Source organism: Triturus cristatus, chromosome 4_2, assembly GCF_964204655.1.
Source record: "Triturus cristatus chromosome 4_2, aTriCri1.1, whole genome shotgun sequence".
NCBI classification, from domain to species: domain Eukaryota; kingdom Metazoa; phylum Chordata; class Amphibia; order Caudata; family Salamandridae; genus Triturus; species Triturus cristatus.
In genome coordinates, this window is record NC_140586.1 from 781064012 (window position 1) to 781079211 (window position 15200).

The 15200-nt window shown below is 44.0% G+C and overlaps 1 protein-coding gene across 3 annotated transcripts in view; it reads right to left on the reverse strand.

Moving 5' to 3' along the window:
• The window catches only part of LOC146835037 (cytochrome P450 4B1-like), a 276047-nt gene that overhangs the window by 67843 nt on the left and 193004 nt on the right, over positions 1-15200 (reverse strand). For all 3 annotated transcript variants that reach the window (XM_085602698.1, XM_085602699.1, XM_085602697.1), the window contains 3 exons: positions 14175-14281; positions 9754-9944; positions 6977-7110 (listed from right to left, as the gene is read on the reverse strand). In XM_085602698.1, the coding sequence (XP_085458824.1) occupies positions 6977-7110; positions 9754-9944; positions 14175-14281 (432 nt within the window). The remainder of the gene's footprint in view (positions 1-6976; positions 7111-9753; positions 9945-14174; positions 14282-15200) is intronic.

Sequence of the window (15200 nt, forward strand, 5' to 3'; positions counted from 1 at the left end):
GCTAGGGCCGTTTGCTTTTTAGCTTCTGTAGTCCCCTCCTGCGGGATGTGGGGAGCAGAGCAGACACATGTCTGCCCTTGCTTTCTATTCTCATATTACCCGGAACCGACTGTTTTATTTATCTTAAGTTTGCCTCACCCATTTCGTTGTCTCCTGGAGAGGTTTGTTTTATCTATTTTGTTTCTGTTTTAATACCGTTTCTAATGACTTTGTAAGAAAGCTCCTGCCTGGCTCTGCAAGAATGCGTATGTGTATAGGCATTTGCAATCTCTGGGCCTGTCTCGGCTGTTTATGCAAGTCTTCTGAGTTTAGCTTAGCTTTAACAGAATTCCACAGAAAAGTCATATAAGCAAACGATCTGTCATCCCCAGGTAATGTGTACTTGCATAAGGACTCCCTTTGTGTAAGACAAAATCCTGCAAAAGAATAAAGGACTCCTTAACGTGTTTACTTGTTGAAACGGGCACATAACTTACTGGCCTATTATGAGGATTGGAATGTGTGATCTGCAGTTTATGTGAAGTTTGACGCAACAAATACATGAACCGTCGTGACATTTTACTATCCGATTCCAGCAATATTTTTTCTTGACAGCAGATTAAATTGTAATGCCTGTGGCATGCAGCAGGTCACTTGCACTGTCCCGTTTTACTGTCGAGCCACGCAGCCCGAAAATGAGCAGCCCGAAAATGAGCAGACTGGTGCTGTAGAAACTCGCACTGCCTAGCCTGCACATGATGCTATTGCTGTTCGCAGAGTCGCATCCGTCCTGCACAGAAGGCCACGGGTGAGCTGGGTCAGGCCTTAGCATGAGACAGTTCTCCTTCACATAGTTGTACAGTGCAGGTAGTGACTTGTTTTGCGGCCATGAACTTCTCAGTATCTGGTCTCAGTCCCACCACAATGCCTGGTACTCTAACCATCTCTTCTTTTCATTGTACATTTGGTGTGGAAAGGCACCAGGGCATGTTAAGATTGCTCATTAAAGCTATTTGCTATTCGTCAGATACTTGATGATAACGTGGGACCTTGTCTTTGAGGCTATTGATTATAGAAAGGGTCTGCTGGAATTATGTGGTAGGGTGGCAGGAGAGAAACAAATTATGTAGGAAGAAAAGGCAAACTATGACTCATAATGCATAATGTTGTTGTATCAATGTTTTATTTTGTTGTTTTTACAATATTAACACTGCCTGTGCAGGGCCTGCACCTCGTTAGTATCACTTCAACAGCAGCAGGCAGCAACAAGCATTGGCATAGCAAATAGGTCTCGCCTTTGTGAATTTATAAGTGTTTAGCCATGCAACAGTTGATGTTGCACCAATGATATTGTGCTGCATAATTAAATACTTATAAGGTCCCAAAGGCGAGACCTATTGGCTATGCCAATGCTTGTTTTACTTTGCCTTCTAGGGTTGTCAAATGTAATCAGAAATTGATACGACCAAATACACAGAAGTGTGTTTAAATTAAATGAGTTCATATTAAGTGCCGGATCTAGTCCAAAGACTGTCCTTTGAAGTGCTTGAAGAAGCTTCAAAGAGTCCATCAATGCCACAAATTAACGATCTTATGATCTGGTAGCTAAATCATGAATTCAGTAGTAATTAAAATCAATGACAAAAGATCAGCCTCATCAATGGGTCTTGTTGTAGTGAAGAAACTTTGAAGTGTCGATGTATGATGTAAGATGACCAGATTAAGATTAAGGTAACCAAATTCTAGGATTTCAGGAGCTAGATCGCAAGGTTGAGCAGAGCTGGGTTCGGGTGTCTGATCTCTCCTTGGTACTGGGTTAAGAGGCGTGGAGAGAGGTGTAATTTTTGGTGCGGAACTACGGAGAATTCCAGCAATGTGGTGTACCACGGTTGTCTGGCCCAAGTTGGAGCAAATAGGATGAGAGTTAGGGAATGTTGCTGTAGTTTGCGCACCACTAATGGAGTGAGTGGGAGAGGTGGAAAAGCGTACGCAAATCTGCCTGACCAGTTCCTCCATATCGCATTGCCTTTCGACAATGGGTGTGGATATCTGGCGGCGAAGCTTGGGCATTTGGCGTTTTCATGGGTGGCGAAGAGGTCTATCTGTGGTTGCCCCCACGTTTGAAAGAATGGTTGAAGAACTTGTGGATGAAGTTCCCACTCGTGAATTTGCTAAGTTTGACGGCTCAACAGATCTGCAGTGGTGTTTTGGACTCCTGGGACATGTTGGGCTAGGAGAAAAATGTTTTGAGGTATGGCCCACCTCCATATGGTCTGTGCTAGCTGAGAGAGCTGCAGAGAGTGTGTGCCGCCCTGTTTTTGGATGTAGTACATTGCTGCCATGTTGTCTGTGCGGACTAAGAAAGCCTTGCCTGAGACGTGTGTTTGAAAGGCTTCTAGGGCTAGAAATATGGCAAGTAACTCCAGATGGTTGAGGTGGAGTTACTTTTGTTGCGGTGTCCACTTGCCCTGCATGGTGTGATGTAGTAGATGAGCTCCCCAGTCGGAGAGCGATACGTCCGCAGTGAGAACTATTTGAGGAACCGGCTCTAGGAACGGTCGCCCTTTGGAAAGGTTTTTGGTGGTCCAACACTGCAGAAAGCGATGGGCACGACCGTCTACCAACACCAGATCTGTTAGCTGACCTTGAGCCTGGTTCCATTGGCGTGCTAGGCACTCTTGGAGAGGACGCATCTGGAGTCTTGCATGAGGTACTATGAATATGCAAGAGGCCATCATCCCTATAAATTGCATAAACAACTGGGCTGGAAGAGAGTGTTGTGGTTGAAATTTGGTGCGAAGAGCTTGTATGCTTGCTATCCTCGCCGGACTGGGGTAGGCTAACGCTCTTGAGGTGTCTATGGTGGCACCGAGGTATTGTTGTACGTGGGAGGGATGCAGATGGGACTTGGCGTAGTTTACTGTGAAGCCTAGGTCGTGAAGTAGGTGGATAGTGGCGTGAGTGTGTTGTACACACTGGTTGTATGAGCTGGCTTTTATGAGCCAGTCGTCTCGGTATGGGAAGACGTGGATGTGTTGTCTTCTCAGGTGTGCTGCCACTACTGCTAGGCACTTGGTAAACACTCGTGGCGCTGTGGTGACTCTGAAGGGGAGTACTTTGAATTGGTAGTGGTGACCATCCACTACGAATCTGAGAAACTTCCTGTGAGCGGTGTGAACGGGAATGTGAAAATAGGCGTCCTTGAGGTCTATGGTGGTCAGGAAGTCCTTTTGGGAGAGCAGAGGAAGCACCTGCTGGAGTGTGACCATGTGAAAGTGGTCTGAGTGTATGTATTGGTTTAGGGGTCTGAGGTCCAGAATGGGAGCATCCTTTTTTGGTATGAGAAAATATAGGGAGTAAACTCCCTTGTTTTGTTGGTGGGTTGGAACTGGTTCTATTGCATTTTTTGTATGAGGGAGATCACCTCCTGCTTTAAAAGTGACAAATGTTCCTGTGACATTGGGCTCTGTTTGGGTGGAATGGTTGGGGGGGGTAGATGTTAGCTCTAGACAGTAGCCTGATTGAATTATCTGTTGCACCCATCTGTTTGAGGTGATGGTAGCCCAGACAGGAAGGAAATTGTGGAGTCTGCCCCCGACTGGAGTGGAAGAGTCTGGGGGAAGTGGAGGGAAGTCACTGGGTGGGGGTGGAGGCAGTTCCGAACTGGAGTGCGAAGAACACATCCGAGCCCGATGGCAGAAAAAAACATTCTGATGATGGAGCCGAAGCCCATGCGCACTATGATCCAAAGGAGGAGTCACATACCTTGTGACTTCCAAAGACTTTCCAAGAGAAAAACAACTGCAACATCCGGGCCCAACACCAGATGGCGATCTATGCACAGTGTGTAATCTGCAGCTCATATGCCTCGAACATTATTTTATTATCATTTTATTTTAGGCCAATCCAGGGCAAAGATGGATACCCTTCTAGACGTTCTCCAGACCATAACTCTCGTTGGCAAGAGGCCATACAAGAGGGAAAGGAGCAAAATTAGCAATACGCTTCGCAAATGAAGCTTCAATGAGAGTACTAATTGTGATATTCATTGAGCGCACTGCTGCATTTATGGGTGACTAGATCATACTTTGCACTGTACGTTTCACATTAGAATATGTGGTGTTCTGCCCTCTCCTAAACATTTCTCCCTTGTCCTCATTTGATGAAAATGGCACAGAGTTCCCAGAACTTATTCTAGATTTCAATTAACTGCATTTTTTAAAGCCATACTTCTCTGTTTATGTGTTTAGCAACCCTTGAACCTGTGCTTCATTTGAGCCGGTGGTTTCTGGTGCTCAGCACCAGCACTTAATTGTCAACATCAGCACTTACAACAGTCTGTCACAATGTGGTGCTGTCTATCTACGTTGGAGATGAGCACGACAACGGTTGTTTCTTAACTAAATATAAATAGACTAATGCCTACTGCCCAAGCCATTCTTATAGCTTTTGGGACCTGGAATAGTATAAATTGTCACACTTATAGGAGTGTGATGGGCGGTAGTTGTGGTGGTATGACATTTTCGCTGCTGGCAGGGGCAATAGGTGATGCACGTTGCAGTGGCCTCCTAACGAGGGCCCTGGGACGCATTTCTTTGTATAAATTAAGCACTGCCCTGACCCTCAGCTTCAGGCAAAAAAAAAATAACTGTGCCCAGAGACCCATTAAATACAATAACCAAGACAAAACCATCTTAACAATTGTGTTTAGCCGAACTGTCCACAGCCATCTCCACAGTTTAAAATTGCAAACAAAAATATATATACTTCTTATTTAGGTCTGGCCTTTTGAGGCAGCGTAAACTGCCTTGCCAGATTATTGCTTTCCTAAATCATTCATGCAAAATATACATGCATACAGGGGCTTCCGGACATCAGGCTTCATTCATTGGTCTGTTCAATTGTCATTCACATTTTACTTCCACCTACCACAGCATTAGGCAGTTGGTCAGCTCACATTATCTACTGGCTCCCTTTACTTTGAGTGACTGCACATAGTCTGTGTATATTGCTCTCATCTGCCTAAAAATAGCTCATTACTTTTCACTGACAAACCCGGTTCAAAATGTTTTTTTAACTTAATTAATTTTATATTGCCCCTTATGTACTGGCTATTTATTATGTCTGGATGACCACGTAGATGTTGAGCTATTTTCCTTTTCCTTTCTAGGTTTCGCTACCTCTTGTCAATGATATGTAGAGGAAGTTTAAAGAAGTAAATAGGGAGAATAGGCTTTGGTCAGCCAGCTCCAGCCACCATCCTTCATATGTTTTTCATGGTTGGCCTTTGCATGTATGTGTTGTCCATCAATGCCATGGCATTTACATTCAGCAGTCCTTTAATTAAACTGCAGATGCAACATTATATGGAGCTTCACCCAGGCTGTGATGTTTAATATATTTACTTTGCTGGCACAATGACATTTTAAATGCTGTTTCATGGCTTTGCTGCCTGCTGTTTGGATGCCTAAGGCTATCTTAAAATAAATCCACAGTGCTTTCACTAATTCCCTCTGAGGGTTCATTTGTTTTTTGTTTGCTGTCATAATCACATGTTGGATTTACAGCTGTGTTTGTTCACAAAGAAAGGATGTGCAGGCACACACATTTTCTTAAGGAATAACATCATGCAGATCCTTTGTCAAAAGTTTCACCTATGCAATACTTTGCTGTGATTTCCTTTTCAGTTCATCACTTACAATGCAAACTTCATCTTCTGTCTTAATTTCAAAGCACTGTAATTTGAGGGTATGGCATAGCTCTGTTAAAACTAAGTCAATTAGTTCAGCAAAGAGGATCTTTTTAAAAAACCATACTAAGATTAGGATTAGGATTAAGATTATTTTGATTAATATCAAGGGTATATGCCTACATGAACCACTCATTTGTAAGAAGCAAAGTGATTAACAATGATATGGTGTGTAAACAGGGAGTTTGGAAAATGATTCAAGAGGGCAAGCATTTATATCAGACAAAAAGGTTATGTCCTGCCATATCTCACTAGCCATACCTATGCCTAAACCATACCTATCACATATAACTACCATACTTAACCTATCATAACTCCCTACTATGCCTAACTCACCATGCCTAGCTACCACACCCTCCCAAACCTATTTTCCATATCTATTCCTTACATACATGACTATCTCATGTATCTACCATTCCTACAATATCTTATCTGTCATTTCCTACCTATCTACGGAGCCTAACCTAGTAAAACTAGCTTACCAGATCTACCTGCCTTTCAAACCTACCTTCCATGCGTACCTACCATACTAATCCTACCATAACTACTCAGTTTAGCATACCTAACCTACCATCTGCAACCTTCGAAGCCTTAACTATCTCCATATCTGCAGTGCTTACAACTTATGCAATCTCTGAGGTGGTCATTTTGAGAAAAAGGGGCAAGTTATACTGATGGAATCTCTAGGCATAAGATACTAGCCCATGGGTTGCCCAACTCAAAACAATAATGCGAGACAGCTCCAGTTTGTGGATTCTATCTTTACTCTACAATCATTCGGACGAAAGTGTTGTTAGCCCACATCTTCCTAATGAATGTAGAGTAAAGATAGAAAACACAATAATCGCAAGCCATAGCAAACTATTTAAAAAATGCTAGCCACAGTACTCTGTAAATACAAATTCTGAAAAAAACCGAAGACATAATACCAAGTTGTCCTCCCCTAGAGCAGCAATGAAGAGGAAGGATGACAAGACATGAGTCCTCTTGAAGAGTAGTCTGCTTAGTGATTGGTTGACATTGAATTACATCATTGGATTATCCATTTTGAAACTGTGTTACTTTAAGTAGCGCGTTATAATTTAGCTTGTGCTATATAAATAAAATAGAAATAGCATAGCGACAAAGAGCAATGCCAGGGCAATATAGCAGCACAGAACCACAACACACTGCCTTCACATGGAGACCTACCTATAAACATTTCCACACATCTCAGAGGGCAATGATGCAGACTTAAAGAAAGCTGACCTTTTGGCAAAGTGCGTCCATCGCAGAATGTAATAGGTGTGGCGAGCTGCCGGCCCACCATAGGAACCGGTGGATTAAGTCGGAGGCTCTCTTTGATGCACATGGTGGTATAAGTCATCTGCGAAAGGTCATTCCTAGAAGTAGATTAACATACAATTGAGTTACTGTCCTTCAAGGCGTGAACAAAATATTTACTGCTGTGAAATCTTAGTGTGCTACACAAAAGACCACAGTCCCCAAATAATACAGTGCAGCTGGACACCTGCAAATCTAGTGACATATGCAATACATATTTACATGTCACTGTCTCAGTATTGTGATATATGAGGGTAGTGTCAGGTCAATACTACACTGCATCTGTGGATAACCTCCTCTGGTGAGCATAGAGGAAAAGCTAAAAGACTGTTTGGCAGAAGCAGAAAGGATCATCTTGGGCAATTCCAGTTATACAGACCCAACCAGGGTAGCTGCTTACCTACTGATGGATTCGGCCATTTCTGCAGGGTAATACCTAAGCTTTTGCCTTCACCCTCCTGTTTTTTTTGGCTTCTGGGACTATGCATACTTTACAACTGATAACCACTGATAACCAGTGCTAAGACACCCCCGGGTATACGTGCGCTTTATAAATTCCTGTAACATAACATAACATAACAAAGTGCTTGTGCTCTACCCTTTGAACATGATAGAATTGGTTTACAACCAATTGGCCTATTTAATTTACTTGTAAGTCCACAGTAAAGTGGTGCTACATGTGCCCAGGGCCTGTACCCTAAATGCCACCCTTCAACTAGCCCTTTAAACGTTTCAGGCCTGCCATTGCAGCATGTGTGAAGTTTTAAACTGCCATTTCGATCTGGCAAAATAAACCTTTTGCCAAGCCTATACCTTCTTTTTTAATACATATGTCACCACTAGTGTAGGCCCTGAACAGCCCAGAGGGTAGGTTGTAGTGTATTTGAAAAGTAGGACATATACTTTTAAGTTTTACATGTCCTGGTAGAGAAAAACTCCTTACGTTGTCTTTCACTACTGCAAGGCCTACCTCGCCTGTAGGATAACATTGGATTTACCTTATTACATTTAATAAGCTGTAACTCCCAGTTGGGAGCAGGTAGACAAGTCTAGTTTGATGTCTAAAGATTTGTCATTGAAAGCCCTCTTTAATGGTAAAGTTGGATTGGTAATCACAATTCTGAAAATGCCACTTTTAGAACATTTTTATTTTCTTGTCCTAACCATTTGGTGCTGCAGCATAATCCTCGGTCACATGACTAGATGTAGCTGGCAGTTGGTCTTTGTGTATTGCTCCCAGACAGTAAGGCAAAGGGAAGGTAGGTTTTGACAGGATTGCCCACTCTGATTTATTGAGGGGAGGAACTGTCACCTACCACACTTGCACATCACAAAGGCATTGCCTGAGCACACTCAGAAAGGGTTTGTCACTAGTCAATTTTGACCCCAGTCAAGTTGTGGCCAGGGCAGGGAGGAAAAGGATGACTGACACCTCTAGGGGGTGGAAACCTCTAGAGACTTCCTCCACTTCAAATCAAAGCCCTGATATATATACTGGACCCCAGATAGCAACTCTTCACTTGAGTTCTAAGCAGGGGGTAAATGGGGGAATAATAATTGCCATACAATTTGGAATTATGCATAGAATTGTGCCCAGAGAAACTAGGTTACACAGTTACTCCCCATTCCTTGGTGGTTAGCTTGTAATGGCAGTATTTGTGTGTGAGGATATGTCTGCAGATATAGCATGGCCATAAACCTTATTTCTGGCCATGCTATACCTGCAGAGATAAATATGCATTACTTTTAATTGGGGCTAGAGGTTTGCAGAAAAATATGGTGTGGTATTAAAATATTGTTGACAGAATTTTGTATAACCTAAATATCGTCCCCTAACGATCATTTATAAAAATATCAGCTCATTACAGCCACAGACAGTCCATTTGGGCTGAGGGGCCACGTTGCTCACCTTTTGCCCCTCAAGAACAGTGTCTGTCAGGCTGAGCAAAGGTCGGTCTTACCGACACTCTTCATTTCCAGGTCAGGCAGCCAGGAGCTAGGCATGCGCTCAATGCGCAGGCTTTTGGCTGCCTGAGCTGATGCTGGGCTGAGGATGTCACAGCTCCTGTAGGCGTGACCTCTTCAGCAAAGGTCTTTGAGGCCCTTCCTCTCGGTCACTCATTGCCTTGGATCAGGGAATTTCATTTTTTAAGCCCTAAAGTGCTCAGGGTCAACTGTCAATCGGTGACAATTTGTCACAGAGTGAGGTGGGGTCAGCAGTCTCATTGACCCATACCACTCTGTGACGAGGTTGAGTCCCAACCCTCCTGTGACCTCCGAGGCAGAGCTGCAGATAAATGTGATTTTTTTTTAAAATGTATATTTGGTGAATGGATGCGTGTATGTTTGAATATTTGTTAATGAGTGTTGTGAATGAGTGTGTGTGTGTGAATGTATGAGTGAGTGTATGTGTATGTGTGTCCCGTCTGCCCCCTCCCTCCTAAAATTACCAGCTGCTACTGCATCCTTAGAATAAATAATAGAAAATCAGTTCCAAATTGGACGATATTTTTGTAAATAATATTTTGGACACAATATTTACGTCAGTTGATATTTCTTACTACAATATTTTTACGAACAATCCAAAACTACATAGAGGCCGCCTCAAGTCCATCCATCGACCTAGGGACAGAGCGGAGTGAGTAGAGGAGGCATGGGTAAGAAAAGATGATTATCAATTGTAGAAAGAGGATATTTCATACCATTCAATTGTGTCCTTGTCTCCCAGGATCTCTTTAATCTCCTCCCGACACTTTTCTTGGTGTTCAGGGTGCTCGGCCATGCAGTAGAGGGTCCAGGGTATCGCACAGCCTGTCGTGTCATGGCCTTCAAACATGAAAGTATCCACCTCAGCACGCAGGTCGGCATCAGATAACCCTTCACCATTTTCATCCTAGAAATTTGTAAAACTGTTGTTAGCAGTTATTCCGTACTGAAACCTTATCACAGTATGTTATACCAGAAAGTAATTTCTTGTAATAGATATGGATCGTCACAGGCAAACAGACCAAACTTTTTCCTCGCTTTGTAAATTAACCCCCTTGCCAAGCCTTAGATTCTGCTTTTATTACATATGTCACCACTAAGGTAGTCCCCAAGTAGCCCATAGAGCAGAGTGTATTGTAATTAAAAAGTTGGATATGTACTTTTAAGTTTTACATGTTCTGGTAGTGAAAACCTCACTAATTCGTGAGGCATATCTCTACCATAGGATAACATTGGGTTGCCTTTTTACATTTAGTAAGGGTTAGTGTATTATTTGAAACAGGTAAAGATTTCATGTTTGGTGTCTGAGAAATTGTAATTTAAGATCCCCTCTAATGGCAAAGTCAGACGTTCAGTTACAATATATTTTAAAAAAGCCCCTTTTAGAAATCTAGCATTTTTTGCCCTAAATATTTGGTGCCTGCATTCTGTTCCTGAGTCATATGATGAGGTGTAGTTGGCAGTTGGACTTTGTTTACTCCTTCTAGACAGCCGCGCAATAAAGGAAAGGGTGTGCCTGGATGGGCCATCATTGTCAGGAAGGTGGGACGGAGCTAGGCACAGCCCCATTTGCAACTCAATAGGCTGTGCCCTGTCTTCACACAAAGGATGTGCCACCACTACATTGTTAATGCAGCCAGACTGGACAGAGGAGGGAGGAAACTTCAAGCACTTCAAAAGGAATGCTCTAGGAAATTCTCCTACTTCAAAGAAGGTGGCAGGTATAAAAATAGGCTCCTATGGCCCACTCTTCAGATCACTTTCTGGACCTACAGAAGGACTCTCAGAGGACTGCCTACTGCTGTGCCCTGCTGTATACTTCAGAGGACTGCTTTGCTGTACCTAGAAGAACTGATTTGCTGCCTGAAGCCTGCCTTGTACCCTCAAAGGCCTGCCACGCTGCTTGAGGCGTGTTCCATCTCCTTGAACCCAAGACTACCAGAATGACTCCAACGGCTAGTTGGCTGGCCTCCTGATCACAGCCTCAGGGACAGCAAAGGCTCCAACCATCTTGAGTGAGCCCCATTCCACTAAGTGGTGATTCTCTAATCCTGGACTGTTGGTGGTGCAGTTAAAAGCACCCATGTGGCCATACTTCAGTCCACCTAGTGCTAAAACAACCTCGCAAACCCCTCAAAACCCTTCACTGGTTGCCCATGCACAAGAGAATCTTATTTAAGGTGCTTTTAATTACTTTCAGAGCATCCAAGAACCTAGGTCCCACCCATCTTTCAGCCAGGTTCACCCCCTACATCATGGCCAGGACACTTAGATCATCATCAGCAAATCTTCTCAAGCCCCCAACCTTTAGGTACAAAACTAGAGGAGGTAAATCCTTAGCAGCACTTGGAACCCGAGCCTGGAACCTTATGCCCACACACTTATGGCTGATAAAAACAGAAACCCAGTTCAGAAAGGCCTTGAAAACGTGAAACTTCGGATCCTCTGGAGAATTGTGCTCATCACTTATATAATTGTTCTACCTGTCTACTTTTCCCTTCTTCTGCATAGTGCCAGGATGCTCCTTTCGGAGTGACAGTCGCACTTTATGAATACATCAATCAAATCAAATCAAAATCCAAACCTTTTGACTTAGAAGAACAGTTTTGCCCTAAAAACTGCTCTGAGAACGGAGAGGAGACCGGAAGCAACCTGTTCCTCTATCTGCGCAAGGCACATCACCAGTTGGCCTGATTTTGCTGCAGCTTCCACTATGTTCTACTCCACAGCAGCAAATCCTGTTTAGCAGTCCTTCACCAAAGAAGGGGTATCAGGCCTCATGAAACTCTTGTCAGCTGCATCCTCCACATTTGTCGCACTTGAGATTTTCGGCTTCAAAAAAGAGACTAAGTCCAAATGTAGAAATCTTCACTGCGACTTTGTCCAGAAGCTAGCTGCCTGTGTTACGCCCCTGGTCTGGATTAGTGCTGCTTGAGGCAGCTACTTAAAAACATTAGCCTGTTCTTCCCGAACAATTGGAAGTGATTGGTAGGCATTGTGTTTGTATGTGATCCACTAAAGTTTATTTCAAAATGCTCAAAGCACATGTAACACAAAACCAGCTTTACAAGCCATGGAAACCACCCGTCAATAAATGAAATGAAGGTTCTCAGTCTGAAGAAGACCAACTGCATGTTTTCAAAATCCAGTGGAAGAAGTAGATAGTAACACTGCTTACGCATTATCATACGGTGCAGTTTAGGTAACCACAAGCAATACTGTGAGACCGGCCTCACGGCGTTGCCCTCTCCATCGTCCCGCCAACCTGCAACCACCCTCAAGACACGACATCCCCGACTCCGGCCGCCCCAGCCACCCCCGATCCACGGGCCGGCCAGAGACCTGACAGACTCAACACCCTACCACGCATGCCCAACCGAGGGAGCGGGAACCCTCGAGCCAGACCCAGAGGCGCCAGCCCAGTCACACCTCGGGTCGCCTTCCCCGGGAGGACTCAATCGGCCACCAGGCCCCTGGGGAGCAGGCGCCTCCCCTACCGAGCGTCTGGGGTCCCTCCCAGACCCACCTGAAAAGACCAAAGAAGTGAGCGGCAGGAAATCCCGCCGAACCCCCTCCGTCACCCCAGTCCCCCCTCTGCGAGCACTCCGGACTTCAAAGAACCAGCGGAGTATAACAAGGGGTGCCGGAGGTACAAGGACAGAGAAGACCTGGAACCATCTGAGCCTGCTGACGCTGTCGCGGCTCCTGAACGCTGAAGTCACCTGGGCCTGCTGAGTGACTCGCGGCCTCTTGCTATTGAACCATCTGAGCCCTGCGGACGAGGTCGCGGCTCCCGAACACTGATCCACCTAGGCCTGCTGAGTGACTCGCGGCCCCCCAGCTATTGAACCATCTGAGCCCTGCGGACGGAATCGCGGCTCCTGAACTCCGACCACCTGTGCCTGCTGAGAGACTCGCGGCGCTCCCCTTGAGGACGACTCGATAAGAGATCGCCCAGAGACACGACACCCTCCAGCTCGAGGATTGTGAGCTTCCGCAGGGTATTTCGCAGAGACACTATCTTGAAAGACTGTCCCGCTACCCCCATTCCCCACGACTGATTTGTGGTACGTTGTGCCACTGCTGTACTATTTGCCTTTGGGTCATAAAGATCCCTGAAATCATCGATAAAAGAACTTATCGTCCTACAAAGAATACTTGCAGTGTCCCTCTGTTCACAGTGCAGATCAGGGTGTGCGCGCCTGGTTCGGCTTACTTGGGAGAGGTGGGTCAAAGGGGTGGGCAAGACGTGTATCGAACCCCCTTCCGGCGGACGCCTTTCCAACAAATACCTTCCTCCGACTTGCTGTCCTCACACAACCTCCACCAGAAGATATCTGGAGGGATCTGCAGCCAGTTCAGAAGGTGAAACTGGGTGCAAACATCCTTGCGACTGACGTACTCACTCTTGGATTCTGAATGAGCCCATGAGGGAGTATCCATTCATAAAAGCAGCTCTAGGTTTCTGTTTTTGGACTGTCACCAGAATATAAATCATTTCACAGAGCAGTGAGTGCTGCTTTACTGTGTAACATTCAGCTCCCTTCCTTCTTAGAACTAAGGATTGCCTCTGGTTCTACGAATGACACCACTGCAATATGCCCAGGGAGATATGGAGCAGATCTTATTCTTCACCAACTCCATGGGTGTGGAATTCACTACTCATAATCTACTACATACCGTGACCAGAGCACATTCTCTTAGTGGATATCAGCAAGTGCCTGATAGGCAAACATATGTGTAAGAAAAGCCACTTAATACATATCATAACACTATGCCCTTTGTGACAAATTAACTGGTGTCCCCTTCTGCACAGTAAGATCACGTTAAATTAATTAATTAATGCCTAAATAGTGGTGGCAGCCATTACTTGTTTCTGGGTCCATTAGATCCTACTGGAATCTTAACCAAACATTTTGACTAGAGAATGAGACAAACTGGAACAGTAACAATCATAAGAAATTATAAAATTAATGTGGATCTACCTGGAGATTTATTTATTTATAAAATGTATTCTTATTCCACAACTGGCAAAATTAAAGTGCAGCCTATATGGGGTGGTTATTCCCTCCAAAAAACCCTCAAGAACAGCAAAATACCCCACAAATAAACAGCAAAACACCTCTCAAATACTCACTTTCGCACTCAGAAGGATATCCAGGAAATCCAGGTGTCTCCTCTGCTGAATCTTTTCCAGCTCCTTCTCATTCTTATACATTTCTTTTCTCTGCTGAATTACTTTAACTGTATCAATGAATGAGAAATATCTTCAGTCTGTTAATCATATTCAATGAGTAAGAGCAAGCAATAGCAAGCCAAGGAATCATTTTCCAGGATCATTTTAAGTGAACACAACCAGTTGCTGACACTCAATAAACAACGCGCAGGAGGTGCTTAGTTGTCCAGGTGCCTTGTCCAGGTGGTAGAAAAAGACTAGAGTTAGAGGTTCATGATTTATTTGTTTATTTTTATTAATACTTTTTTGTATAGTGCGAACATGACCTTAGTGGGTAATCGAGCACTTTACATGAAGGGAAGGTAGGTTATAATTGAGCTAACAAAACTAGTCACAGAAAATCAATTTCCAAGATTTGTTTTCAAACGACACAACATTGAAAATAAACAGAATACTAAGCTTGATCTCTAAAGGTAGTCAGCGATGAAGAGGTCAGGCGTCATAAAAGAGTAGCAGGTACGGATACAATCAATAAACACAGAGGTGTTGTCATGACGATCATCTGGCAACCACTACTCTATTTATTTTATTTATTGAGTTTTATATAGCGCTTACTCTACTCACCCTATCCACCTTAACAAGATAATGTCATAGGCCTAAAGCGCTGGGACACTCATCTGGGAGTAGCTATGCACTTTATAAGCTACATTATTATTATTATTATTATTAATAACAGAGACAACATTTTGAAATCAGTCAATAAGACCACCAGCTACGTGGTTGCAGCTCACAAGTGAAATGCCCCTTCGACAGCTGACTGCAGATCCACTCGTCCCCCATGTAAAGCCCTGAGGGCTCACTGTTCTTATCACATTGCTAAAATGCATCAGTCTGGAGATCAGTTCAACCCCTTCCTTAAACTGAGGTGGACCTTTATATATGTGGAAGTTTCTTGGGTTCTATCAACTTTTGAAAAGTTCACTCATC